This window comes from Cynocephalus volans, chromosome 3 (assembly GCF_027409185.1).
Source record: "Cynocephalus volans isolate mCynVol1 chromosome 3, mCynVol1.pri, whole genome shotgun sequence".
NCBI classification, from domain to species: domain Eukaryota; kingdom Metazoa; phylum Chordata; class Mammalia; order Dermoptera; family Cynocephalidae; genus Cynocephalus; species Cynocephalus volans.
This window is the reverse complement of record NC_084462.1, coordinates 32,359,001-32,386,792: the sequence shown is the minus strand read 5'-3', so window position 1 is coordinate 32,386,792 and position 27,792 is coordinate 32,359,001. Positions and strand designations below refer to the sequence as shown.

Here is a 27,792-nt window from a genome sequence, read left to right as displayed (position 1 = left end):
GTCGGGAGTCAGCTCACAGCCTGCAGGACGCTGTGGACTATGGGAAGTAAAAGGCAAAATCATTCCCACCTAGCAAGATGCTGGCTGTGCTGGGAGTGCAGTAAGAGGCAGGAGGTTGCACGTGAGGGTGACTTCCACATCCAGATCCATCTGATAAAGACGAGTGAGCAGTAGGAGCCCCCTTGTCACTGAGAAGACAAAGCCAGAGAGCAACTGCCTAGGGACAGACTCCACTCTGCAGGGCCCACTCAGTCTGGCCTGGCAACCAGGAGTGTGGGGAGAGGTGGGGTGCAGGTGGAGGTGCAGGGCCTGGGGCACAGGGCTGTGCCTCCATCAGGGTTTAGGGATGGTGAACAGCCACACAGTCCTGCCTTCCAGGCAGATGTCACCATCACCGCCGAGCCTGGCAGAACCTTGCACTCCGACCTTTCCTACTGGGTCACTGCAAAGCAATGGGAGACCTTTCTGAAGGTCTGTGATGATGATACCTCACAATTCTGTACTGTATTGTACACTTTTAATATGCTAGGGGCATAGATCTTAAATCTTCTCACACCCCACCCCCTCACCCCATAACCAGGTAAAGGTAATGATTGAATGATTATTAACTAGCTTGATTGAGGCTTATTTCACAATGTATATGTATTTGAAAACAATGTTGTCCACCTTAAATATATACAAATTGTTTATGTCAATAATGTCTCGAAACAGTTACAAAATAAATCCACAAGTCAGGGGGTGGGGGGAAGCAAACGCCTCTGTGAGTGTGGAGATGAACATCTCCCCAGAGAGCCTTAACAATGAGTTCTGCTGTCACAGCCTCTGTGGTCCCCTGAACACAGCCTGCAGCAGCCACCAACCTGGGAGGGTCCCTCTTGGCCCTGATGGTCCCACACCTGGCTTCATCTCCACAGGGACAGGCCCTCATCCACTGCCCTGCCCTCTTCTCTGCTGTTCTATCCTTCACCGGCTCCCTTCTCGTAGCATAGAGATATTTAAATCTCTTGTCTTCAAAATAAAGTTAAACAAACATAAAAGCTCAACTCTCTCCATACAGGGCTTCCTTCAGCAACTTCTTCTCACAGGTAAGTACCTGGAACAGTTATTTGGACTTGTAGATTCTCACCTCCCATTTAACCTTCCATGTGTTCCAATCTGGCTCGTCTCCCCCACTCCACACTTCTGCTCATGTTAGGTTCCCCAGGTTTTCATTCAGTCATCTAACAAATACCTACTGAACCACAGTTCAAGCATGGTTCTGCCCGCTTGGGATACAAAGGTGAATAAGACACAACTGTGCCCCACAGAGCTTGCAATCTAGTGAGAAGAAAGAGAAAAGCAATACACATAAGAAATAAGTAAATTCTGTGGTATGCTAGGGGTTGATGAGTGCTAAGGAAAAATGAAGCAGAAAGGCTCAAGCAGGAACAAGAAGATGGGGGCAGGGCTGACATTGAAGTTGCAGGTCAAGGATCAACATGCTGGGTCCAGATCTTTCCTTCAATTAAATTCGAAGAGGATGAATGACACATATATTAGCTATGACCAAGGGCTTTACAAATTCTATGCATATTCCACTGAGGAAAGAACCCAGCCTGGAATTGAAAGCACAGGAAGAAGAGTGTGCAGTTGTCACAACGGAGTGATTTTAGGATGTAGGGAAGGTTCCCAGCATCCCCTTCACTCATGCAGCTTGGACGTTGATTACATAAGGGCGCAAAGCCTTTATTCCACAAAGAGAGCTCACATGTAGATGAGGGGCTGCTGGGGTATCTTAAAGGCATTCAGCAGTGTGGAACTGTGAGCATAGCTCACTCCATCTTGAACGCTTACCACTTCCTATGTCCTTTGTGAGAGCTTTGCCCATAAAAGTTATACAGTAGCTAGGGGTGAGATAGAACAACAGACAGAAACAACCTGTTGACTGTAAAGAAGGAATGATTAAGTACCAGTGTGGGTAATAGGCCAGCCTGGCCACCTGCACCAACATTTGGAGCTAGTTACGTTAGCTTGTATTTTCATTAGTAACTTTCTTTTGGCTTTTCCCACTGCTTTGTGTGAACTGCCTATATAAACCTGAGCTCGACCAGGAGGTGGTGCAGAGAAACTTTGTGCTGCCTCTGAGTTGTTGTCTGCCCAATCCTTCATCCTGTATGTAAGTTACCCTTTAATAAAATCCTTCACTTTACTGCGTGGAATTGCCTATTTTGTTTTTCAGTCTCAAGATACCTTCTCAGTTTTGTGGACATTTTGCCTTTGCTCCAGACAAGCAGATGGGAATAAACCAGTGAAATCAGCTGCAGAGAGCAGGCTTTGATTGGGGGTAGGGGTCCTGCACTGGGTAACTGCCTAGGTAGAATAAAAATGAGTATGCAGCACAGGATGGCAGAAGAAATTTAAAAAACTGTAAATCTTACAACTGTGTCCTGAGTTGTTACTAACAAGCCTTCTTTCCCAGGGCCCAAGTATGCAAAGGTTCAGGACAGGAGGCAGCAGACACAGAGACCCCAGTCTGGCTTCCCCAGCATCTTCACAGTGTAGTAGAAGATGCACCAGCTTGGAGAAGCAAGTCCCCTGTTCAGTAGTTACCAGTGTTAAAGAAAAAATTATTCAGTGACACTTGTTAAAGCATGTTATAGGCAGACTTTATTCAGGACCATTGTGATAAGTGTAGGGACAACTGTGATGGGATTTTGCAGTGGGGAGAGAGACTGGGCTCAACTCTTAAGTACAGCGTTGGCGAGTTAGAATTCATAGCCAAGGAGCAGGGTGGGGGTTGGTGAATGGGAAATTGCTAAGAGGAAACATCAGGGGTAAGGGGGATTCTGGCTAAACTGACTTAACAGGATTCTTGCTGAAGATAGGCCAGGTGATCAGACATCACCTAGGAAATGATGGAGGATAAGAAACTTGATCAGATATGAAGGGTGGGAGGTTTTTGCTAAACTGACTTAAGGTCTTACTAAGACTGGATTTTACAGGAAGTGTATAAATGGGTTAGGAGAAGGTTCAAGAGCCTGACTGAAGTTTGTTCAAGCAGAGAACCTTTGTCAGCGGATACTTAGGGAGTCCCTCCTACCCCTGTCTTTCACTGGGATTCATTCATCTTAACTCTAAAACGAAGAGGTTGGAATGCACCAATGGTTTCTAACTTTTATTTTTTTCCAGTGGAATTCTTTCTTTGAACAAAATCTTAAGCAGAGCCCAGCAGATAGCATCTCTGACAGTGGAGTTGATCCTGGCTGGGGCCCAGCAATGGGCACACTCTGCTCCCTCCTGGTCCCCTCCCGGTCTCCTCCTGCATCACGCTCTCCTAGAAGCACTTCTGAGAAAAGAGAGGGTCCCAGAACCTGGCGCTTTCCTCCTCTGGCATCTATGGTTCTGTGATGTACATGAACTGCCAAAACACATAGGATGGAAAGGGTAATTTAAGAAGATCACTTAATTTTAAGAAAAACATAAGGAAAGGACAACCCTGGACAGGAGCAGGAACCAACGTCCAGAGTGGGTCACCCAAGTGGGAAACAAATCAACCCCTGCAGAGGACAGCCCAGGAGTCCCCCGTGGAAGGAGGGGTGACAACCCTGCTAGGACGTCCTCCCCAGAGTAGGGGTGGGGCAAGTCAACCTGTCATTCATCAGCTACAAGAAGCTTCACATTCCCCTTGAGGATGGCCAAACAGCTCTGCTCGCAGCAAGAGCAAATAAGGAGGAAGGGACACTGTGTCACAAACCTTGATTCCAAGTTCGATGTTTTCTCCTCCGTACACATCCATCCCTGGGTCCAGAAGACCAATTTCACCGAAGAACTTCCTGTTGACCACGAAGGAGCAGCCGATCATGGCTGGCGTCCTGCGGGAGACAGCAAGAAGCTAAGATCATGGAGGCACCAGCCCCAGAAGCCCTGGTGTAGCAGCTGCCCGCGAGACAGGCGCTGGCCCAGCACAGAAAGTCAAGTCACTCCCCTGAGTCCCTGAGTCACCCCCCCATAAGGCTGCCTGTTAGTGTCACAACTTCTGGGGCACCCAAGGCACCCAGGGTAACTGGGCTTCTCTGTTGTCTGAATGGGAACTGTTCTCACGCCCCACACGGTGTCTGCCTGAACAGGGAGTAACTGTCCCTGCACTAGGGGCACAGCTGAGTGACAGGATGGGATCCAGGGGCAGCCTCAAAGAAGCTCAGTGGTGAGGAGCAAGGGGCATCTGCTCCCTTCCCTGGGAAGGAGAAGAGACCTGGCAAGCCGGCTGCTCCACCGGGAGACTGGAGAGGGAAGGTCAGAGGCAAGACACCCCATCTCCATGCCGGGGTAGGAGGAAGTGGATCAGGGTGTGGGTCTCTAGAGAAGGGAGACGACTAGGCAGGAAACTACCAGTACCCAGGGATATCAGTGATAAGTGACAGAGAGTCACCTCAGCCCACAGACAGGGTGCTGAGCGGGAGAGATGCAAAGAGCATCTATGGGGTGACCGTAAAGTCTTGGAAAAAATAATATTTTATTTTTGTATGTACTGATCCCCTTGATTGTTTCTTCTGGGGTAGGTTGACAGCCCAAGTTGACTCGATGAAGATCAGAGACAGAAACCCTGTCAGGCGACATCATACACGTATGCTGTGTGAATGCCCCCACTCACTGCAATTCTGCAGGATGCGTGGAACTCTGCACTGCTAATGAGGGCAACACACTGGTACGTATCACATGTCGTACTGTACTATACTCACGTTACGCAGTCTACTGTAGTAAGCATCAGTAAACCATTTATTATGTCTTTTTGCCTCTATTTGCAGACTTCATAGGCACCCTTGTGAAACAAATTCACTCGGCAGGTATTTTCTCAGCATCTACCATGCCTAAGGCATTCTGCAGCAGGGGTTGAGAAACACAGACACTCATCCCTCATTCAAACAACTGAGAGTGAACATAACAATATGATTGCTATTGTTGCAACCATGTATCCAGCAATGATCATCTGAAGCATGAGGTGCAAAGCCCTTTCCATGCCCTGCCACAGGTGAACACCTGCACCACCCTGTGAAGGAGGCAGAACCATCTCCATGTGACAGGAGGTTAAGTGACCCGTTGAGTCACAGGATGAAACTCAGCACCTAACTTCAAAGCCCTGGATTTTAGCCCTCTGCTTTACTGCACCCTTCAGAAAAGGCTTTGTGGAGGAGCTGGCAAACTTCCACACTGCCAAAGGCCAGAAATACCGTTAAGATGCTTTCCTGGGCCAAAGAGACGTCTCACACAGGAGGCGACTAGGAAGCTATTACGTGGAATTTTTTGGAAAAGTGTGGACCATCATCTCACACTCTCAGCTGCTCATTCTGATTTCTGACTGGACTTTGACCTTGCTGTCCAGATTTTTGACTCCACGGAACCCCTCTTGGTACCCACGTGGTGACCAGCCATGGGCACGTGGGTGAAACACATGTTCAGAGTCGAATGCTGGCACTGCTGCTGAAATGTGCAATTGTGTTATATTAATCAGAAGCATTCTGATCCCAGTTAAGTCTCTACGGAGTGTTGCTGTGTGGATTAGACAAGAGGAGATATGGAATGTGCTCACACTCAGAGCGGGAGCTCAAAAAATGATGTGCCTTTGCCCCCTCACAGCAAGGCTCCTCCATGTTTTCCAGAAATCCCACGTCAATCATGGCTGTGCGCGGGACACTGCCATCTGCTGGTGCAGCTGTGCCGCCCTTAGCTCCCCCTGGGACAGCAGAGGCTTCCTTGTTAGTTATTTCTGCCCAACCCTTGGCCCCTCTTAGAGAAACACCCTGACTGCTGAACTGGAACAGTATGATATGAGCCCATCTCCTGGCCTCAGTCAACTGAACCAGAAATGAGCTCTGATCCTAAACCAGGTTAATCAAATTATGTGTCCCCTGAAGCTTGGAATCCACACAGAGCTGGGAGCTCGACGAGGCAGTCTAACGCACTGGTGGGACTCAGGCCACCGCCATGCTGGGCCTTGTGCCCATGGAGGATGGAGCAGAGGGAGGTGCAAAGGGAGTGGCTGTCCAGTGACCTGGCTTCCCATCACTAAGAGGCCTGGCTCTGCCCTCTGCCCCGGTATCTGCGGTCAGCCATCCTCAACTTAAATGGTGTTAGATGCGTTCGGTTCTTTGTAACCAAATGGGGACAATGCCACATGCTATCTCCTCCTACTTATGATCCAGGGCAGGAAAAAGAAGGCTTTATCACACAGCCAGAAGAGGCAAACTGCCGGGAAGCGGGAAGAATCACTCTGTGAGAGCTAAAGCCAGGTCCACCCGAATTATGGACACGTCAGTGACACCCATGCCTGGATGTAACGAGCATCCCTGGGCATGCTGGAGTCTGCAGAAGACGAGGGGCAGGAGACAGCCCTGTGCACTGTTGTCACCTCCATTTTCTAGGGAGCAGCTGTGAGCACATCACGAGGTTCTGATGAGTTAGAATGACCTTCCCAAAAGCCTGTGCTCAGAGTCTGAAAATGTCCACCACTGACAAGTGTATGTAACTAACACCTGCCCCCAAGACTCTCTGCTTTCTAAACCCTCCAAGGCAGGTAGGACAGAGGACATCACAGGGAACAGTCATGCAACAAACACTCCGAGGCAGTGGCTTTGGGCACAGCCTCAGGAGCCCCAGAGACTGGTCTAGGGCTCAGCTGTGGCAGCATCGCCCAGATGGCTCCTTAGAAAATGCAGATTCCTGGGTCCATCCCAGAACCACAGAATTCCATTTACAGAGATGGGACTCTGGCATTGTGTTTATACCAGCATAACTGTCCTAGGGAGCTCCTCCCCAAGAGGACTGCCAGGTCCCTCCCTGGGAGCAGAGATGTGGTCCCTGTAATTTCCCATATTCCCAAGAGCACGTGCCTTGCCTGACACAGGGCAGGCACTTGCTAGATACTGCTGAATAAGTAAATGCGCATAACTCATTCAGGTCTGGGTGATGACCCCTGTGAGGAAGGGTTCCACGGTGCCTTGGGAACCAACTGGACAGCAGGGAATGTGCTCTGGCTGGGGCTGAAAGGGAGGGAGGGAGGGAGGAAAGATGGAGAAGGGAGAGGAAGGGGAGGTGCTGGAGAGGAAGGGGGTCAGCAGTGGGGAGTGATCCAGAGCTCACCGCCTTCACTGCCTTCTTCCTTCCAGAGCCCTCTCAGATTGCCCTTTGGATAACTTCTCTCCCTGCCAAGCAGCCTGATATTTTAATACAACTTGGTTCTCTCTGGAGGATAGTTTTCGGTTGTGGGTGGTACAGAGAGAAGCCTTCATAGTGTGACTTGGCCCCTCTCTGCTGGAAACAGCTCTGTGTGGCACAGCCCACCAGCCTCCACATCAGAAGTCCTGGCATTTCTCACAACAGAACTGCGAGGTCTCTCAGTGCCCCTTCATTAAGACAAGGCCAGGGCAGGACAGCTGCCCAGACTGGCACAAGGGCCCCCAGGAGGCCTCTGTCTGCACCTGGGTGGGCCGTCAGAACCCGAGCACGAAGGGGCAGGAGGCTGCTCCAGATGCAGCAGACGTGGACCAAATAAATGCATGATGATGATTGCTGCTGGTGTCACGGGAGAGGTTTCCTGAGGGTCACGGTCAAAATCCACCAGTGTCAAGAAGAGCATGTGGAAAGGAGGGGCTGGCCATGGCCCCCGGGAGGCAGCAGTCCTCCGTTGAAGCAGAAGCAGAAGGCCACATCCCTGCAGATGCCAGGGCTCTGGGGCCTTCCCCACAGGGCTGGAAGCAGGCAAGGCCCGGGCAGGCAGCTGAGATCTAACTGGTGGATGTCGTGGAGACTAAATGATTCAAAGACATATCCTCATCCATGGCTGGGCCGGCCAGTGCTGCTGGCAAGTGCAGTGGGCGACTGCTCTGAATTCTAGAACTACTCGACTGCACTGCAATGGGCAGCCAGCCTTGCATGCCCGGGGAGAATCAGTCCTCCCACAGGAAGCCATCACCTGCCCCATCTGCCACTGCCACGCCGGTGACAGGTTAGCCAGCCTTGTCCTCACATGAGTGAATCAAGAGCAAAGCATGGCCCCACTTCTCCTCTGAGGTGTCCTGGCCACCTGCCAGCTGTGTGGGCCGTGGTCGATGGTACTTTGGGCTGATGAGGTCCTGGAACGTGAGCCTACAGCCTCATTCTTCACACTCAAGTGCGATGACCACCATTAGTGCAAATGTTTCAATCCAAAATCATCCAAAAATGACCCTCATGTTAAGGGATCTGCCAAAGCCTAATAATAGCTCCACTACAGAGGAGAAGAACAGAAATTAAAAATAATGCCTTTTATTGTTGCTGTTACACAAAATACACACAATGAACACATCAGTCCCAGCTGAGAGAGGATGGGTGGAGGAAGAGGGAGATGCGGAGGAGAGGGTGGCAGCCCCAGGAGCTTCCACCGAGAGGGGGGGAAGCTTGCTCAGTTTCAATGCCTCCTCCGTTGACAGGTGACCAAGGCCCATCTGTGTCCTGGATATCTTCCCTCCTCAAAACACTTCAGTGGCTCCCTAGTCTCTTCCAAATGAAGTGCAGATTCCTCTGGGGGCATTCCTGTCTCCATTCCTTCCAGCCATGAACCCTATAGACCTGATTGGCCCAGCCATACTGGAGCATTCATTGTTCATGAAATACACACCAACTTTGTACTTCCTTTTCCTGAAACATCCTCCACCTCCGTCTATCCCAATCCTATCCACCCTTCAAAACACATTTCTTTCTCTTTGAAAAATAATTATGTCACCAAAAAAGAATACGTATTCCTTATAAAAAAAAAAACAAATACCTCGAAAAATATGAGAAAACAAAAAGTCATCTGTATTCTGTACCCATAAGACAACTCTCTGATTGCCATCCCTGATCTTTCCAGCTCATGTTCTATGTACCCCAAATCCACCCTTCTTCTATCCCACTGGGCCCCCCAATCCATGGTCCTACCACCTTGACAGTGGACTTCCCAGCTTCAAACCATGGCAGGTGCTGTCACCCTGGTGTCCCCTTCTCACTCTGCTGGTGTTAGATGGCCAAGTCCAGTGCTGATCAGCTCAATGCTCCCCCTGCTCCACACCCACAATGCACAGCTGGTCATAGTAGAGAAACATGAACACATGGGCTGATTTCAGTTTAAATTCAGGGCCATGAGTCTCTAAGGGGCCCAAGGTACCCCCTCTCTCCTTCCTGTGAAAGCTCCCACATCTCCTCCCTTCTCAGACCTCCCAAACCTCCTCCTCCTTCCTCACCCTCAACTGAGGACCTTGCTTTCTCCTTCCCTAGGAAAGTAGCACACTTCTAACGAGATGTGCATAACTCTACATTAACCCACCTGCTAGTATCCGCACCTGCCTTCTGCAACAAATGTCCTGTCCACTTGCTCAGCTAAGCTCTGCCTGAGTGGGAGATCCCATGTCCTGCCGCTACTCAGAGCCCCCCCCCCAGCAACCCCTCCCCACTCAACCCTGCTCCACCCGCAGTCTTTCCTGTCTTAGGCAACATCAACTCCGTTCTTCCAAATGCTGGGGTAGAAAACCTTGGTGTGGGTCTTGGTGCCAATCAGCCAGAAAATCCTCATGGCTCCACCCCCAAATATATCTAGAATCAGATGACCTCTCAGCACCTTCTCTGCCACCATCCAGTCAGTGCCACGATGTTGTCAAATTGCCTGGGTGACAGCAGTGTCCTCCTGACTGGCTTCTGCTTACCCTCCCTCCCCTTCAGTGAACACTCAACACAGCGGCCAGATAATCCACTGAAACGTACATCACATCTGGCCATGTGTCTACTCTCCAATGATTTCCCGTTCCCTTCAGAAGAAAAGCCAGGGTTTCACAATGGCCAGCAAGGTTCCCTCGAGATGGCCTGTGTTCCTGGGGCTTCTCTGACCTCTTCTCCTTCCCCTCAGTCACACTCCTAGGTATACATCCCAAATAACTGAAAACAGAGGCTCCAACAAAACCTCGTACACACAAGTTCATAGCACCATTATTCACAACAGCCGAAAGGAGGAAACAACCTGCATATCCATCGACGGGTGAGTGGATACACACAACGTGGTGTATCCACATGATGGAACACGACTCAGCCGTAAGGAGGAAAGAAGTACTGACACAAGCTACCACAGGGATGGACCTTGAAGACATTACACTAAGTGCAGAAATGAGACACAAAAGGCTACTTATTACATGATTCCACTTACATGAAATGTCCAGACAGGCAAATCCACAGAGACCAAAAGCAGATTGGCGGTTGCTAGGACTGGGTGGAGGGGTTAGTGGGGAGTGACTGCTAACGGGTACAGGGTTTCCATTTGGGGTGATGAGAAGTTCTAGGAGTAGGTTATGGTGATGGTTGCACAATGCTGTGAATGGACTTCAAGCTACTCAAGTATCTGCTTTAAGATGGTGATATGGATTGTGTCCCCCAAGTTTTACATATCAGAAGCTTGATCCCCAATGTCACTGTCGAAGGTGAGAAATCCTATTATGGTAATTGAAAGATGGGGCCTTGAAGAGGTGATTAAGTTGATGGTTTCATGGTGGCCATGGGTGTGGTTCTGAAAGCTTTAAGAGGAGAGCACAGGAGAGTCTCTCTCTCCGCTCCTGCCTTCCTCACAGTGTGACACCCTGCATCACCAAAGGTGTCCCCTAGACTTTGGACTTCCCACCGTCTGAAACGATAAGCAATAAACATTGTTTCTTTATACATTACCCAGCTCCATGTATTTTGCTATAAGCAACAGAAAGGGACTAATACAGACAGTAAATTTTGAATTATGTGTATTTTACCACAACAAAAAATATGGAGCTGGTGATAACAATCCTCAAGCTTCCTTTGTCATATTACTTTATACATGTGACCCCCAAATTTCTAATTGTCATTAGAAAGGAGGGCAAGAGAGTGGAGGGGTGGACCTATCTCTATTCTTACCTTCTGCTCTTGAAGACAAACTTTCCAGCAGTCTGGAGATAAGATCCCCAGATATTTCAAGTTTCAGCCCAAACCCCACATTTTCTATCTGGGTTAAATGGCACGAGAACCATTGATGGGTGGTAACACGGGCCCTGCCATGGTCTGAATGTCTCCTCCAAAAGTCTTGTTGGAACTGAACTGCCATTGTAACAGTGTTGAGAGGTGGGACTTTTAAGAGGTGATGAATGCTGTTACTGCAAGCGTGGGTCAGCTACCGTGGGAGCGGGCTCCTGATAAAAAGAACGTGTTTGGCCCAATCTCCTTTCTCGTACTCAGTTGCCTGTCTACCCTTGATGATGCAGCACAAGGGACCTTGCCAGATGCCAGCACCCTCTCTTGGACTTCCCAGCCTCCAATCCAGTGAGCCACATAAACTTCCACTGTTTGTAAATATCCCAGTGTGTGGTATTCTGTGACAGCAGCCGAGCACAGACTAACACAGGCCCCCGCCTTAGGGAAGGCACACTAACCAGAAGTCCTGCCGCCCCCTGCGGTCATCCTGCCATCTGTGACTCAGCTTCTCCATCAGTACACTGGGCCTAGGACTCTACTCTGATAGGACCTAAAAGGACCACAGTGAGAATCTGATGAGAAGTAAAAACAGACAATGTGCTCAACACGTGAGAGTTATAGTTGAGAGCTTTAAAGGAAGTAGAGGGATGAAGGACTTCTTAAGGCAAGAGGGTGGGCAGGGAGGGAGAAGCTGGGGAGGAGCATCTGGCAAAGGTGTCGCTCCAGGAGACAGTTCAGTTCTCCAGTGAGAAAGGCAAGGCGGGGGCCTGGGTTCCAGGAGACAGGGGAAGGGAAGGAAGAAAGTCTGTCCCCTGTAGCAGACAGGTGTGCGCGCTCAGGTGAGCACTGCAGGCAGGTGTATGCAAACACCCCAGGGAATAGAGTGGGGCAGTCAGAGCATTCCCAAGGGAAATGCCTGTGTGGCTGGCAGTGGAGGGGATAGGCACGCCTGCCCTCAGATGGCTCAGCCCAAGCTCAGGCCACCTCCTCTCCTCCCCACCGGCTGCAGTCTCCGCCTCTGCAGGGAACTCCAAGGACGTGTGTGTGGAATTCCATGTCCCCAGGGCTTCCTGGCCTTGTTCAGCTCTGAACGCCCTGTCACCAACCACAGAGGAAGGGTTTCTAAGCAGGGATGAGAGCACTCATTCATTTGCTAATCCTGTCAACAAGCAGTTATGAAGCAGTCCAGAAATCCTTTGTTAAACTAAGTCCCAAGCAATTGAGGCTATAAAAACACGGGGTGCCGTCCTAGTGGGCAGACAAACGCTATTTTTTTGTTGTTCCTTAGCACATGTGGTTTCTGGTTGAAAGCCCCCTGTTATGGATCTGTGGGCTGTCAGTGGGAGGAGCAGGTTCTGGTGCAGGGACAGAAGGAGCCAGAAACACGGCCTGCTGTGCTGTGTTCTCCTCCTCCCGCCCCCCCTGTTCAGCCCCTGCCTGGCTGCTGGCCTGGCACTGGGTGGCGGGCTGCTCGGTCCCCACTAGGTATTGGGGCTGTGTCTCCCCTCACTTTTCCCTGCTACCTTCCACCTCCTGCCACTGTCCTAGACCCCAGCCACCCCTTGGCCTTTGGTGACTGTGTCTCCAAATGCATGTCTGGCTGATGGTTCTTGACTCGGGGATTGGGGCTTACTCTGTTTCTTCTTCCCAAGATTCGCACTGGCCTGCCCCGTTGGGACTTCCTGCTGTCCTCTGACCTCTGCCTCAAACACCTGCTGTTTTCTTTGGTCTCTGCCATGCATCAGTGATCAGCCAGGCCTGGGCACTGAGCGTCTTATTCTAAGACCCCACTTGCAAGAAGAGCTCATAAAACTGCTGCAAGTCGTGTTCTTAGCACTGGGTATTCTGGTAGGACTGTCAACTTTTTTGGCAGGAGATTCACTTGCAGCAGTCTCCCCTTATGCATGGGGGACACATTCCAAGACCCCAAGAGGATGCCTGAAACCACAGCTTGTTCTGAACCCTATATACGCTATGTTTTCATCCTGTACACACACACACCTGTGATAAAGCTTAATTAGTAACTCAGGCACAGTAAGAGATGAACAACAATAGCCAATAATAAAATAGAACAATTATAACAAGATGCCAGCATCACTGCTCTTGTGCTTTGGGGCCATGCTGAAGTCAAATAAGGGTGACATGAGCACCAGCCTGTGACACCGCGACAGCCGATCTGATCGCTGATGCAGCTGCGAGGTGATTCACGGGCGGGTGGCTTACGCAGCGTGGATCCACTGGACGAAGGGATGAGTCAAGTTCCATGCAGGATGGAGCATGCAGTGTGGGGTTTTGTCACACTACACAGAATGGCATGTGATTTAAAACTCGTGAACGGTTTATTTCTGGAATTTTTCATTTAATATTTTCAGACTGTGGATAACTGAAATGGCGAAAAGCAAAACTCTGGATAAGGGGAAACTAGTGTGTTTCAGTGCACTGTTATGATATCATACACTGTGAATTCTTTTACAGCATTTCCTAATCAATAGAATGAGAGTCTGAGGCAGATGCTACCCGCTCAGTCAGCAGCTGGCACTGGCACTCGTGCTAAGGTGACCAAAAGACAGGGCAGGGAAGGAGAGGAAAGCCAGGCAGCGCATACCACTCAGGCCACAGGGCCCTTTCCTGAGAGTAGCCCCACTTTGTGGCTGGGGAAACTGAGGCTCAGTGGTCAAGTGAACTGGCCAACGGCAGACACATACAAGTAAGTGTGGAGCCAGGCCCACCTGGTAGCATCTGAACTCCCACCTCTCCCACGCACCCCGCTGCCTCCCCGACCAGACCAGATCACCTAAAACTGGCAGCGGCTAAGCGCTCTCCTGCAGGGTGGAATAAGTGGTCCTGCTTTGAAGATTTCTGGGAACTCGCAGCTGCTAAACACTAAAAATATAATTTGGGGGAAGGAGTCACTGGCTAGTATAGAATTCTCAACCGGCGCAGTGCAGTCATTCAAACTTACGGTTCCATTTGCCTGTGCTATTCATATGAATACCAAAAGTACTGCTGCCTTTTTAAAAATCAAATGCCGTATCTAGCACACAAATATCTCACAAGAAAATAGGACCCAAAGGCCAGTGCTTTGCCATTAAACAGAGGCAGCACTTTCACGTTTGCTGCTGAAAAGATAATTCACGCTGAAACAACTTCCTCCAGATCGGGAAGTGAACTGTCTGGGTATTAAGAACCTTTCCTTTTGGAGGATAAAGGAAAAGCTCATCTCTCTGGGGTGTGATTTTTCACAGATGCAGAAAATGCCAGTGGGGATTGCACATGTCGTCTCAAATGCATTTCCTTGGCTGACCGATTTTGCCTGGGCTTGCTTTATTAAAACAAAGACGATATCAAAACTCTCTAGTAAGATGCATCCTACAAGCAATTTTCTCAGCATAACACTTTTGCTCTTTGCTAATCATATTTTCCTTAAGCTTTGAGAAACTGATCTGCAGATAATCCTTTGAAGAGTATTTTTGTAAAAGCATGGTGTTTCTTAAGAAGTGGAAACATGTTAAATCATTATCATCCATCAACACTTTACATATTTTTAAAGTGTCTAGTTAGCTATCTTGTGAGATGAGACATGACTGGGTGAATGTTTGGGGGAAGAGAAAAAAGACAGGCACTGGCAAACTACACCACTTGTTTCTCTCTGGCCAGAGCTAAGAATGTGTTTTATTTTTATTTATTTTGTATTTATTTATTTATTTATTTATTTTTTGTCCTTTTTTCGTGACTGGCACTCGGCCAGTGAGTGCACCGGCCAGTCCTATATAGGATCTGAACCCGCGGCGGGAGCGTCGCTGCGCTCCCAGCGCCGCACTCTCCTGAGTGCGCCACAGGCTCAGCCCTAAGAATGTGTTTTATAGATGAACATTTATAATTGATTTGAAGATGGGAACATTAACTTTGAACTTCAATGAAGCAAGATGCCCCCCCTGCCACAACAAAATTCAATTATTCTCATTACTAGATCTAGATTATAAGTTGCACTAATTATTTTTATTACATTTTGGATTTTGTCAGTAAAATATTTGTGGAAATCGATTTTTGCTCTTGTTTATCAGTACCTATGTAGAATCCTTGATTTTGCCCCTTGGCACATAAAGCTCACAATATTTACTATCTGGCCCTTTACAAAAAAGTGTTGCCAACCCCTGTTCTCCCTGGAGAGGAATGCAGACTTAACATGGAACACGGTACTGGTACTGGGCCCCTGGCCAGAAGGTAACCTTGCAAAGGAGAGATGAGGGATTCAGGTGGAGAAAAGACTTAGGAGCTAGATCAGCCTCCTTTTCATCTGTAAAGGAGGGACAATAAACCAACTTCTCCAACTTCCAGGGCTGATGTAAGGACAGCTATGATAAAGGCTTTGGGCTGTGCATTTCAAAATGGCACGAGGCTAGCAGCACAAAGGGTTCTGGAAAGAAAGGAAGAGTACCGAGATTTTGTGCATGGTGGAGAATTTTTCTGAGGTTTTAGAACATCCTATGTAGATGTAGATACTACAGGATAAAATGAAATAAAAAGTAAGTAATTGAGAATAAAAAGATGAAGAGCAAGATAAAATGATACAAGGGTAAGTTAAGCATATAAAACGTAGGCTTTGACGTACTATATACTTAATAAAGGTAGACCACAATTCAGCTGTAGACTGAAACACGGGATTGCAAAGGAAAGGAAATGAACACACCAAAGAGATGTCTGCGCTCCCATGTTCACTGCAGCACTATTCACAACAACCAAGACATGGAGTCAACCTAGATGTTCGTCAACAGGTGAATGGATAAAGAAAATGTGGTGTCCATACACAATGAAGTACTACTCAGCCACAAAAAAGAATGAAATTCTGTCATTTGCAGCAACATGGATGAGCCTGGAAGACATTATGTTCAGTGAAATAAGTCAGGCACAGAAAGATTAATACCGCATGTTTTCACTTACATGTGTGAGCTAAAAAAAAAAAATAAATAATAATAATAAGTTGAACTTTTAGAAGTAGAGAAGAGAACTGTGGTTACTAGAGGCTGGGAAGGGGAAGAGGGAGAGAGATAATGAGAGGTTGGTTAATGAACTCCAAATTACAGCTAGACAGGGAAAATAAGCTCTAGAGGTGTAGAGTAGTGCCAGGCATCTATAATTAACAATAATTGATCTCCAATGGCTAGGAAAGCGGAGATCAAGTGTAAATTCTTGCCATGATGAATTTGCTAACTAACTACCCTGATTTGATCAACACACATTGTATACGTGTATATATGTATTGAAATATAACTCTGTACCCTGTAAACATGAGCAATCAATATGTTTCCATTAAAAATTTTTTAAAAAATCTCCACCATGCACTGGATTGATCTGTTAATATTTGAAAGATGGTTTGAGGAGTTCAGTTACCTGACCTCGAAGACCCAAGAGGAAGTTCTCTGCTGAGTAGCCTGGTGAGCAGTCTCCTTACAACAGCACTTCAGTAAACACAACAGGCTCCACACATCTGTTTCTTAAGACATTCCTCAGCTCCGGCTCACAGTGCGGCCCAGGGACGGTGAAGTGGGAGGAATTGTTTTCAGGGCTACAATGAGGTCCAAGTAAGAACACGGCTTTCCGATGGCCTTGCTACTTAAGGGCTACATCAGTAGTGAAATAGTTAGGAGAAAGTAGTCACATAATGTCATAATTTACTTTGAAATACACGAGGGGCCTTTTCTATTCCGGATTTGCCATTTCATCCAGAGGCCACCGTAGCCTTGAGATGAGTTAAGTCTGTCAGAGCTGGGATGCAAAGAAGCAAAGGAGATGTTACTTTTCCGTCATGATTATAAAACCAACTCTTGAACCTAACTTCACAGTCTGTAAGCCAGGACTTGAAGTGCATGAGCCATGCTCTAGAGAGAAAAGCACTTTCTAAATTCCAAAAGCCTCCCTTAAACATCCAGGAAGGCAGCCAGGTAAAGCCAGGAGTAGAGACGGTGACACGGCTGCCCAGGTCTCAATGCTGGATCAACTGAAGAGCAGCTGAAGAGCATTAGAAAATTACCTGGGCTTGGGCTCATTCTCATACACTCTTATTCGACTGTTCTACATTCAAATTTGATTCTCAAGTACAACCAGGGTTGAGAACCACTGACATAGGAGATGTTTCCAACCCCCAAAGAAGGGTAATTCTTCCTGGGCTGAGGGTAAAGCCTGGAGCGAGAGGAGGCAGATATTAGAGAAGGCTTCTTCAGGGGAGTGTCAGCCTCGCCTCCTGCTCGGGTTGGAATTCAGGGAGTGAGCTGAGAAATCCTGCAGACAGGCTTGAGGACGAGAAGGCACAGGAGATGCACGTGTTGCTTCCCTCCTAGTGTCTGGGGGAGGGCAAATGTTTTGCAGAGTACCCCGGGCAGTGCAGTGGAAATGGTGGGGTGATGCTTAGGCACAAAGAGGACCCAGCAGAATGCCCACAGCCAGCTCCTAGCATGCATGAAATCCTGAGGGGCAGAGGTGGCAAAAGGCTGAACAGGCTGGTTCCCTAGAGGAGTCGGGGATAAGAGGGTACAGAAGGGTGAATACAATGACCAGAGTTAAGGACCAGGACCATGGACGTGCACTGTGAACACAGAGGGGACAAAACTCTCAAGACAGGGAGGTGGGAGACAAGGCAGCAGAGGTCAGCCTGCAGCCCAGACACCTCTCCCAATGTAGTGGACTGAATTATGTCCCCCCAAAACTATTGAAGCTTGAATTGTCTCCCAAGTTTTATGTATTAGAAACTTAGCCCCTACTGTGATTGTTAAGAGGGTTGGAAATCCTATTATAGTAATAGGAAGGTAGAGAGGTGATTGGATTATAGGACTGTGCAGTAGTGAGTGGATTAATAATTGTGGTCAGGGGTGTGGTTCTGAGGGCTTTAAAAAATGAGGAGAGACTGTCTTTCTCTGCTTCCACTGTCTTGCAATGTGAGACCTCTGGTTCACTGATGCCACCACCAGATGGACTTTGGACTTCCCAGCCTCAGAAACTGTAAGCAATAAATGTCATTCTTCTTTATTAATCACTCAGTTTCAGGTATTTTGTTATAAGCAACACAAACGGACTAATACATCAGCAGAGGCCAGCCTGCAGCCCAGATACCTCTCCCACCACCACAGAGCAGCGCCAGCACCCCCAGCTCTCCCTGCTCCCGTGCTACTCAAGAGGGGAGGCAGGAGAGGGGGCACCTTCAAGGGCAAAGAGGAGCCCTTACAAAGAATACTGTTTAAATCTCAATTTAATGAAGCAATTGTCCTGAGAGAGATGGAGTTGAGTTTTCAGTTGGAAGAAACTGAGTTATCTTGAAACAAAAAGATTAGTTTTATTTTCCATCATCAGTGAAAACGAGGGCTAGAGAACAAGCTGAATTCAAATATGGGAAAATAAAGTCCCTATTTTTTACATCTGATATGCAACTAAAATTTAAAATGGGCTACAGGTTTTAAAGTACATAAAAAATGAATGGACTCTAAGACATTAATTGGAAACTAGGAGAGAAAAAAAGAGCAAAGGATTCACATAAGAGAAACAACTTTTCTGGAAAGGAATGTGGCAATCTGTTTCATGAGTCTTAAAAATACATATGTCTTAGACCTAGAAATTCTACTCCTAGAAATTTTTCCTAAAGAATAATAATGATTTCTCCCTCTGAGAATGTCAGATTTATAATCTGGTCCAACTCTACAGCTGAAAACAAGTAAAGAAACTAGATAAAATTTTTAAAAATCTTAATGAAACAATTAAAAATGAACAAAATGGAAATCATTGGGTTGTGATCTGGCTGAGATCGGAAAATAGAGACAGAAAGAAGACCAGCACTGGGTTTGCTTCTGCCCTGAGGTATATTCCTGTCCACAAAGGGGCTGAGAGGCTGTGCTGCATTTTTAGCAACCTCAAAAGGCCAGAGAGTCAAAAATTGGACTTCAGTGTCCACCAATGATGAGCAGCCTGGTAAACCACTCTCCATTTCTGGCTAGGACACATGCAGTCTCTCTCTAAGAGTAACTGTAACATGGATATCCACCTGACCTCCCACAGACTGCAAGACCACTTCATTTCCTCTAGGGGGTCCAGAGAACCCCAAACCTTGAATTTCAATTAAGGAGAGCAGGGCCTGCTCCTGTGCTCCTGGCAAAAGTAAATAAAAATTCTTATGAGCAACAGATAACATCATCCTAGGTTTTAAATTAATTAGCTAAATAATTTTTTCAAATACAACATCTAACATCTCTTGTTAGATTATTAGATGTTAGATTATGTGTTATAATCAAAGATAATCAAAAGTATGAAGAGTCAAGAGATCAAAACTCAGACCTGTGGAAATAGACAGCAAAAAGGGAGGCACAGGACCTCCAGATATGGGAACTATCAGACCTACCACAAAATATCTGTGTTTACCATGCTCAAGGAGATAAAAAGCAAGCTTAAAGATCTTTACAGGAAACAGAAAATTATAAAAAGTGACTCACAGCAGATTTGAAAAAGAAAACAGAGAAAAATCTAGAATCAAAAAGTTCAGTAACTAAAATTAAGAATCAGTGGATAGTTTAACAGTAGATTAGACACTGCTGAAGAGAATATAACTGAACCAGAAGACAAGTTGGAAGAAACTCGTCAGAATGAAGCACAGAGAGAAAAAAAAAAAAGATGGAAAATACACAAAAGAAGGTAGGCAACACAGAGAGTACAACGATAAGGTCTGACATAGTTTGTGAAATTCCAGAGAAGAGGAAACAGCAGAGGCAGTATTTAAAGAGGTAACGGCTGAGAACATCCCAGAACTGAGGAAAAGATGTCAACCCACAGATTCAAGAAGCCCAGCAAATCTTAAGCAGAATAAATAAAAAGAGATCCATACATAGGCATTTAACTAAATTTTATAAAACAAAGACAAAATCTTATAAGCAGCCAGAGGGGGAAACAAAAAAGAAAATCAGAGATTTTTTTTAAAAAGTTCCTGTGTAAGAATTTTGGTCAAAACATTATCATAATGAAAAACTAAAATTCTTCCAAATTTCCATCAGTAGGAATACAGTTAAGTATAATTTGAAATATCCCCACAATAAAATATATGCAGCCATTAAAATATTATTAAAAAATATTGAATAATGTAAAATTTTCATGTTATAATGCTAAATAAAGTAAAAATATAATTGTATCTATGCATAATCCCTTTATTTAAATATATATGGTATAATGGTAGGTAATATGGTAACAGTGTTACCAATCATTATTTCTAGGTTGTGAGGTCATAGCTTAATTTTTTTTCTTCTTTAAACTTTTTTTCTTGAACCTGTGCTGAGGTGAGCCCAGCAGCTGCAGCAGTGACAGTACCACACGGCTAGAGGTGGCCCCTCCCCCCTATCCCCTTCTTAATACAGGAGTGGGGGGGAGCACTAGCCTGTGGGGTCTGTCCCACAGAGGTGTGCCCTGCAGAACCGCATGGTGCCAGGAGCTCATTCTACGACCACAGATTCTAGAATAGGAACCAAGGTGGTTAAACAAAACCACCACTATGCCTACTGTCAAGCAAAGACAATTCACCTCCACAGGAGCAACTAGGGCCACTCCACAGCCAACTTCAGTGTAATAGAAGAAGCAAACCCTCTACCAAATGACCAAATGTCACCAAAAAAAAAATACTAGAAGTATTGTTTAATCAAAAAGAAATGACACCACCAAAAGAATACAGTAATGCTCCAAAGTCAGACTCCATGGAAGAGGGAATCCTTGAAACATCTGAAAAAGAATTTTGAGCAATGATCTTAAGAACACTTGAAGAAATAAAGGAATTATTTCATTTAGATTTATTCAATTTTTAATTCAATATTTAATATTTAATTATTTCAATTAGAGAACACAATGAAACAAGAAAAAATATCTAGAATATGAAGGAGGAAATCTACAAAGAGATTAATACCTTAAAAAAGAGTGTAGCAGAACTTCTAGAAATGAAACATTCACTCAATGAAATAAAAACACAACTGAGAGCCTGAGCAGCAGGGTAGAGCAAGAAGAAGAAAGAATTTCAGAGCTTGACGATGGTCTTTTTAAAAATAACTCAGGCAGACAAAAAAAGGGAAAAAAGAATTAAAAATAATGAGGAAAATCTAAGAGAGAGAGAGAACAGACAACCTCAAGCACTCTTACATCCGAATTGTGGGTATTCCTGAAGGGGAGGAGAAAGGAAAAGATATTGAAAACCTACTCAAGGAAATAGTAACAGAAACTTCCCAGGTATAGGGCAAGATACAGACCTTCAGGTCCAGGAAGCTTAAAGGTCCCCAAACAGATTCAAACCAAAAAGATCCTCCCCAAGACACATTATAGTTAAATTTGCAAAGCTCAAAGACAAAGAGAGAATTCTATAAGCAGCAAGAGAAAAGCAACAGGTCACTTACAGGGGAACCCCCATCACAATAACAGCAGACTTCTCAACTGAAACCCTACAGGCTAAAAGAAAGTGGAATATATTAAAAATACTAAAAGAAAAAAATTGCCAGTCAAGAATTCTTTATGCCAAATGCTCTCCTTCAGAAATGAGGGAGAAATAGTGTATTTCCCAGACAAACAAAAGTTGTGGGAGTTCACCACCACACAACCAGCCCCGCAAGAAATTCTCAAGGGAGTCATTCATCTGGAATCTGAATAATGGTGACCACTATCACAAATACACAAGAAAGAGCAAAACCCACAAGGAAAACAAAAATGCCAGCAAGAGAGAGAAAGAAGCTAAATCATTCCACCTTAAATTCCCAACTAACATTGAAGAAGAGAAATAAAAGGGGAAATAATGATCAAAAGATATTAAACCATCTAAACAAGAAGCAATTAAATGACAGGAATTAAGCAACACTTGTCAATAACTACTTTAAATGTGAATGGATTAAACTCCCCATTCAAAAGACACAGACTGACTGATTGGATTAAAAAGCTAGACCTAAGATTATGCTGTCCTCAAGAGACCCACCTCACCTGTAGAGACACACATGGCCTAAAAGTGAAGTGATAGAAAAAGGTACACCATGCAAATGAAAAAAAAAAAAAAATGAGCAGGAGTAGCTATTCTTATATTGGACAAAATAGACTTTAAACCAAAAAACATAAAAAAAGACAAAGATGGCCATTATATAATTATAAAGGGATCTATCCAGCTAGAAGATATAAAAATCACAAACATGTATGCACCCAATACTGAAGCACCCACATATATAAAGCAAACACTCTTACACATAAAGAAAGAAACAGGACCTAATACATTAATAGTAGGTGATCTGAACACCCCTCTCTCAGTATGGGACAGATCTTCCAGGCAACAAGTCAATGAAGAGACACAGGATTTAATCTACACCCTAAACCAACTGGACTTGGCAGATATACACATTTCACCCAACAACTAAAGAATACACTTTCTTCTCATCAGCCCATGGTACATTTTCCAGGACAGAACACATATTAAGTCACAAATCTAGTCTCAGCAAATTTAAAAATATCAAAATCATTCCAACTATCTTTTCAGACCACAATGGACTAAAATTGGAAATAAATAATAAGCAAAATGCTGGAAGCTATACAAATACATGGAAACTAAATAATAGGCTCCTGAATGACCTATGGGTCCAAGAAGAAATTAAACAGGAAATCAAAAAATTTCTAGAAACTAATGAAAATATAGATACATCATACCAAAACCTGCGGGATATGGCAAAAGCAGTACTAAGAGGCAAATTTATTGCAATAAATGCTTATATCAAAAGAATGGAAAGACTTCATGTAAATGACCTAACACTATGCCTCAAAGAACTTGAAAATCAACAGCAATCCAAACCTAAAGATAGGAGACAGAATGACATGATTAAGATCAGAGCAAAACTAAATGAAATAGAGACCTCCAAAACAATAGAAAAGGTCAACAAAACAAAAAGTTGTTTTTTTGAGAAGTAAAATCGACAAACCATTAGCAATGTTAACAAAAAAAAAAAAAAAAAAAAAAGAAGAGAGAAGACCCAAATAGCAAAAATCAGAAATGAAAAGGGAGACATTACAACTGATACCACAGAAACACAAAGAATCATTAGAGACTATTATAAACAACCATATAACAACAAATATGAAAATTTGGAAGATATGGATAAGGTTCTAGACACATACAAACTACAAAGACTGAACCAAGAAGAGATAGAAAACCTGAACAGACCAATAACCAGCAAGGAGATTGAAGCAGTAATTAGCAATCTTCCAAAAAAAAAAAGTCTGGATCCAGATGGTTTTAGAGCTGAATTCTATCAAACTTTTAAAGAGGAGTTAATACCAATTCTCCTCAAACTATTCCAAACAATTGAAACAGATGCTACTCTCCCAAACTCATTCTCTGAGGCCAAAATAACTCGGATACCAAAACCAGATAAAAATACAACTAAAAAAGAAAATTATAGGCCAATATCCTTGATGAACTTAGATGCTAAAATCCTCAAAATATTAGCAATTAGAATACAGCAACATATTAAAAAAATTATAAACTATGGTCAAGTGGGATTCATTCCAGGGATACAAGGATAGTTCAACATACGAAAGTCAATAAATTTGATACATCACATCAACAAATTCAAGGACAAAGACCATATGATTATTTCAATAGATGCTGAAAAAGCATTTGAGAAATTCAACATCACTTCATGGTAAAGACTCTCAACAAATTAGGTAAAGAAGGAAAATATCTCAACACAATAAAAACCATTTATGACAAGCCCACTACCAGTATCATTCTGAATGTGGAAAAATTGAAGGCCTTTCCCTTAAGAACAGGAACAAGACAAGGATGCCCACTCTCACCACTTCTATTTAACATAGTACTAGAGGTACTAGCCAGAGCAATCAGGCAAGAGAAAGAAATAAAGGGAATCCAGATTGGAAAAGATGACGTCAAACTTTTTCTATTTGCAGATGACATGATAATATATATATAGAAAAACCTAAAGACTCTATCAAAAAAACCCTAGAGCTAATTATTAACTTCAGTAATGTTGCAGGATACAAAATAAGTGCCCCCAAATAGTAGCATTTATATACTCAAATAATGAATTAACAGAAAGAGAAATAAAGAAAGTAAGCCCATTTACAATTGCCACAAAAAAAAAAGATACCTAGGGATCAATTTAACCAAGGAGGTGAAAGACCTATACAATGGGAACTATGAACCATTTCTGAAAGAAATTAAAGAAGACACAAAAAGATGGAAAGATATTCCATGCTCTTGGATTGAAAGAATTAACACTGTGAAAATGTCTATACTACCCAAAGTGATCTACAGATTCCATGCAATCCCCATCAAAATACCAATGACATTCTTCACAGAAATGGAAAATACCTTACCTTTCATATGGAAAAACAAAAGACCCTGAATAGCCAAAGCAATCCTGAGCAAAAAAAATAAAGGCATAACACTACCTGACTTCAAATTATACTACAAAGCTATTGTAACCAAAACAGTATGGTACTGGAATAAAAATAGACATTCAGACCAGTGGAGTAGAATTGAGAACCCAGATATCACCCCTCAGGCTTACAGCTATCTGATATTGGACAAAGGCAACAAAAATCTACATTGGGGAAAAGACTGCCTCTTCAAAAAGTTGTGCTGGGAAAACTGGATATCCATATGCAGAAGAATGAAACTAGATATGCACCTCTCACCATACACTAAAATCAACTCAAAATGGATTAAAAACTTATGTATAAGACCCGAAACTGTAAAATTACTAAGGTAAAATATAGGTGAAACACTTCAGCAGTGAGGTCAGGGCATAGGCTTTATGAACATGAGCCCAAAAGCACAAGCAGCAAAAGAAAAAATAAACAAATGGGACTATATCAAACTAAAAAGTTTCTGCACAGCAAAGGCAAAAATCAACAGAGTGAAACGACAACCTACAGAGGGAGAAAGTTTTTGCTAACTATGCATCCGACAAGGGATTAATATTCAGAATATACATAGAACTTAAGCAATTATACAGTAAAAAACAAATGATCCAATTAAAAAATGGGCAAAGGAGCTAAACAGACATTTTTCAAAGGAAGACATACAAATGTCCAACAGATACATGAAAAAATGCTCAACATCACTAGTTATCAGGAAAATGCAAGTTAAAACTACACTGAGATACCACCTCACCCCAGTTAGACTGGCTATCATCAAAAAGATGGTGAAAAACAAATGCTGGCAAGGGTGTGGAGAGAAGGGAACACTCCTACACTGTTGGTGGGACTGTAAATTAGTACAACCACTATGAAAACAGTATGGAGGTTTCTCAAACAACTACAGATAGATCTTCCATATGATCCAGCAATCCCTCTTCTGGGTATTTACCCAGAGGAATGGAAATCATCATGTCAAAAGGATACCTGCATTCCCATGTTCATCACAGCTCTATTTATAATAGCCAAGATATGGAACCAACCTAAATGTCCATCAATGGATGACTGGTTAAGGAAAGTGTGGTATATATACACCATGGAATACTACTCTGCCATAAAAAAGAATGAAATACTTCCATTTGCAACAACATGGATGAAACTTGAGAAACTTATGTTGAGTGAAATAAGCAAAACATAGAGGGATAAATACTGTATGTACTCACTCATATGTGGGAGCTAAGAGAGAAAGGAAGGAAGGAAAGACCACAGTAGTGCCATGGTCTTACAGAGGGAGGGAACATTCTTAGGGCTGCAAAGCGGAGTTGGGGGGAGAGGGGGAGGGTGGTTGAGAGACAATTGGGTGGGGACATGGGGTATAAAAGCAATTTCTGGTAATCTGTATGTTATATTCATAATAATAAAAATAAAGTAAATAAAAAAATAAAATAAACTTTTTTTTCTTTCCTTTACCATGAACCTGTTGACTTTCATAATCTGAAAAGAAAGTGATTTTGCTTAGTTTCATTTAAAATATAACATTAGACATCACTTTCAATTTCCAATTGGGGAAGGACTCCTCTGAGGTACTAGTTATTTGGTACAAATCACATTCTAATTATTCTGTTTTTAAGGTATATCGAGTTTTGTGCTCTGAAAGATGGGCAGGAGATAAAAGTTTTATGTCCAAACTTGGTTATTACTTGGGCAAGATCAAAATATAGATGAGAAAGTCATATATTCTTTTCTGGATGTTTCTGAGTCTAACAAGCCTTTCCTCTGAGCCTACTTTTCTGCTTTCCCAGGGGTCCCATGTAACTGGATGGGATTCTTTTTTCTCCAAAATTTTTCCAGGAGCTTGTCATGTCTCCATTCCCTCCCGGGTCTGGCATATACCAAGCTGGGCTTTTTCTAGCACAATTCAAGAAGAAAAAAGAAATAAAGCCTCTTTTAGGATAATAAGATTATATGAAGTTTTATAGCATATTGTAATAAGATTTATATCATGATCTTTTCTAATGGTCTTGTAGAGCTCCATCACCTTCTCCAGCTGCATAGCAGTGAAAGCCTCTGGAACTCCCTTCAGGAATTAAGTCAGCAAAGGAGCTCGTGTGCAGGACTGACAATACTTATGCAGCAGACCTGTTGTGTGGGAGATGTACCAGCAAGCACGAGGCCATGTGAAATATGGGCTGCACTGACCCTGTCCTTGGAAAGATTGCAGGGTGCTGAAGGGGCACACACAGAAGTCATGTGGGCACCAGGGTACAGGGGCTGGCAGGGACTTCCCTGTATCCAAGACCCCCAGAGGCTCACAGGCAAAGCTGCTTCTCACATACACGCCCTCACTGGCCTCCTGGCTCAGAGACATAAACTGCAAGTGCCATCGGTCATCTCACTCGAGGCTGACTCATGATAACTACACAGAGATGAAACACATGCAATTAAGCAACACTCTACAGGAACAGGGCTTTTGCTGCCATTTTCCTTCAGGAAAGCATTCCTTTCTAACAGTGTCTGTTCTGAGCAGGAGACAGGACACTGATTCTCAGCACAGGGACACCAGCTGGCTCTGCCTCAAACACTATCAACGCCCAAAATGCTTCTGGCCGCCCCCAAGTGCAAAAGCAATAGCCTTCCAAAGGTCACTCCCATGACCTGCCCAGTGGATTCCAGACTCCTGGGGCAACACTCAAGGTGCACTGAGATCTGGCCCCTTCCTACCTTTCTGAATCTCTTTTCTACAATGCCCTCTGTGAATCTTCTGCTCCTCGCTCAAGTGCTGAGAGCATCTGTGCTCCCCCTCTGCGCCCCTGTGTAGGACATCCCTGCCACCTCCTAGTCAAGTCCTAATAACTTCTGGTGCCAGCTTTCACCCTGCCGTGTCCCCTCCATGGACTCTTTGACTACAGTAGCTCTTAGCTACTAGAGCTCCGCTGATTGCAGCTTTCCTATGGCAAGCGCATCATGTTTTCATTTTCCCCACGTCTCCTCACCCCTACCTCCAGGTATGCCCACAGGCTTTGGTGATGGGGGGTCCTCCAGGTGGTACTGCATCTCAGCAGTAGAATACTCTTCAGCCTTTAATAGTTATGACAACAACTGGCATATCCTTATGATATGATAAGACATATGCACCTATTAAAACATCATTTTAAAAAATATTGAATGATATAGAAAGATGTTCAGGTTGGAATGCTAATAAAGAAGTCCAGGAGTGGGATTAGTACCCTTACAAAATAGCCCAAGGGAGGTCTGCCCTGTCTACCAGTTGAGGACACAGTGAGAGGGCACCGTCTATGAACCAGAAAGCAGGCCCTTCCCATGCTCTCAAACTAGTGGGTGCCTTGTTCTTGGACTTCCGGACCCCAGAAATATGAGAAGTAGATTTCCATTGTTTATAAG

General features: G+C 44.6%; 1 protein-coding gene across 1 annotated transcript in view; it reads right to left on the bottom strand.

Moving 5' to 3' along the window:
* Positions 1-27,792, bottom strand: part of GALNT17 (polypeptide N-acetylgalactosaminyltransferase 17) — a 450,484-nt gene that overhangs the window by 112,193 nt on the left and 310,499 nt on the right. Inside the window, exon 6 of the mRNA XM_063089198.1 lies at positions 3,734-3,851. Coding sequence (XP_062945268.1) covers positions 3,734-3,851 — 118 coding nt within the window. The remainder of the gene's footprint in view (positions 1-3,733; positions 3,852-27,792) is intronic.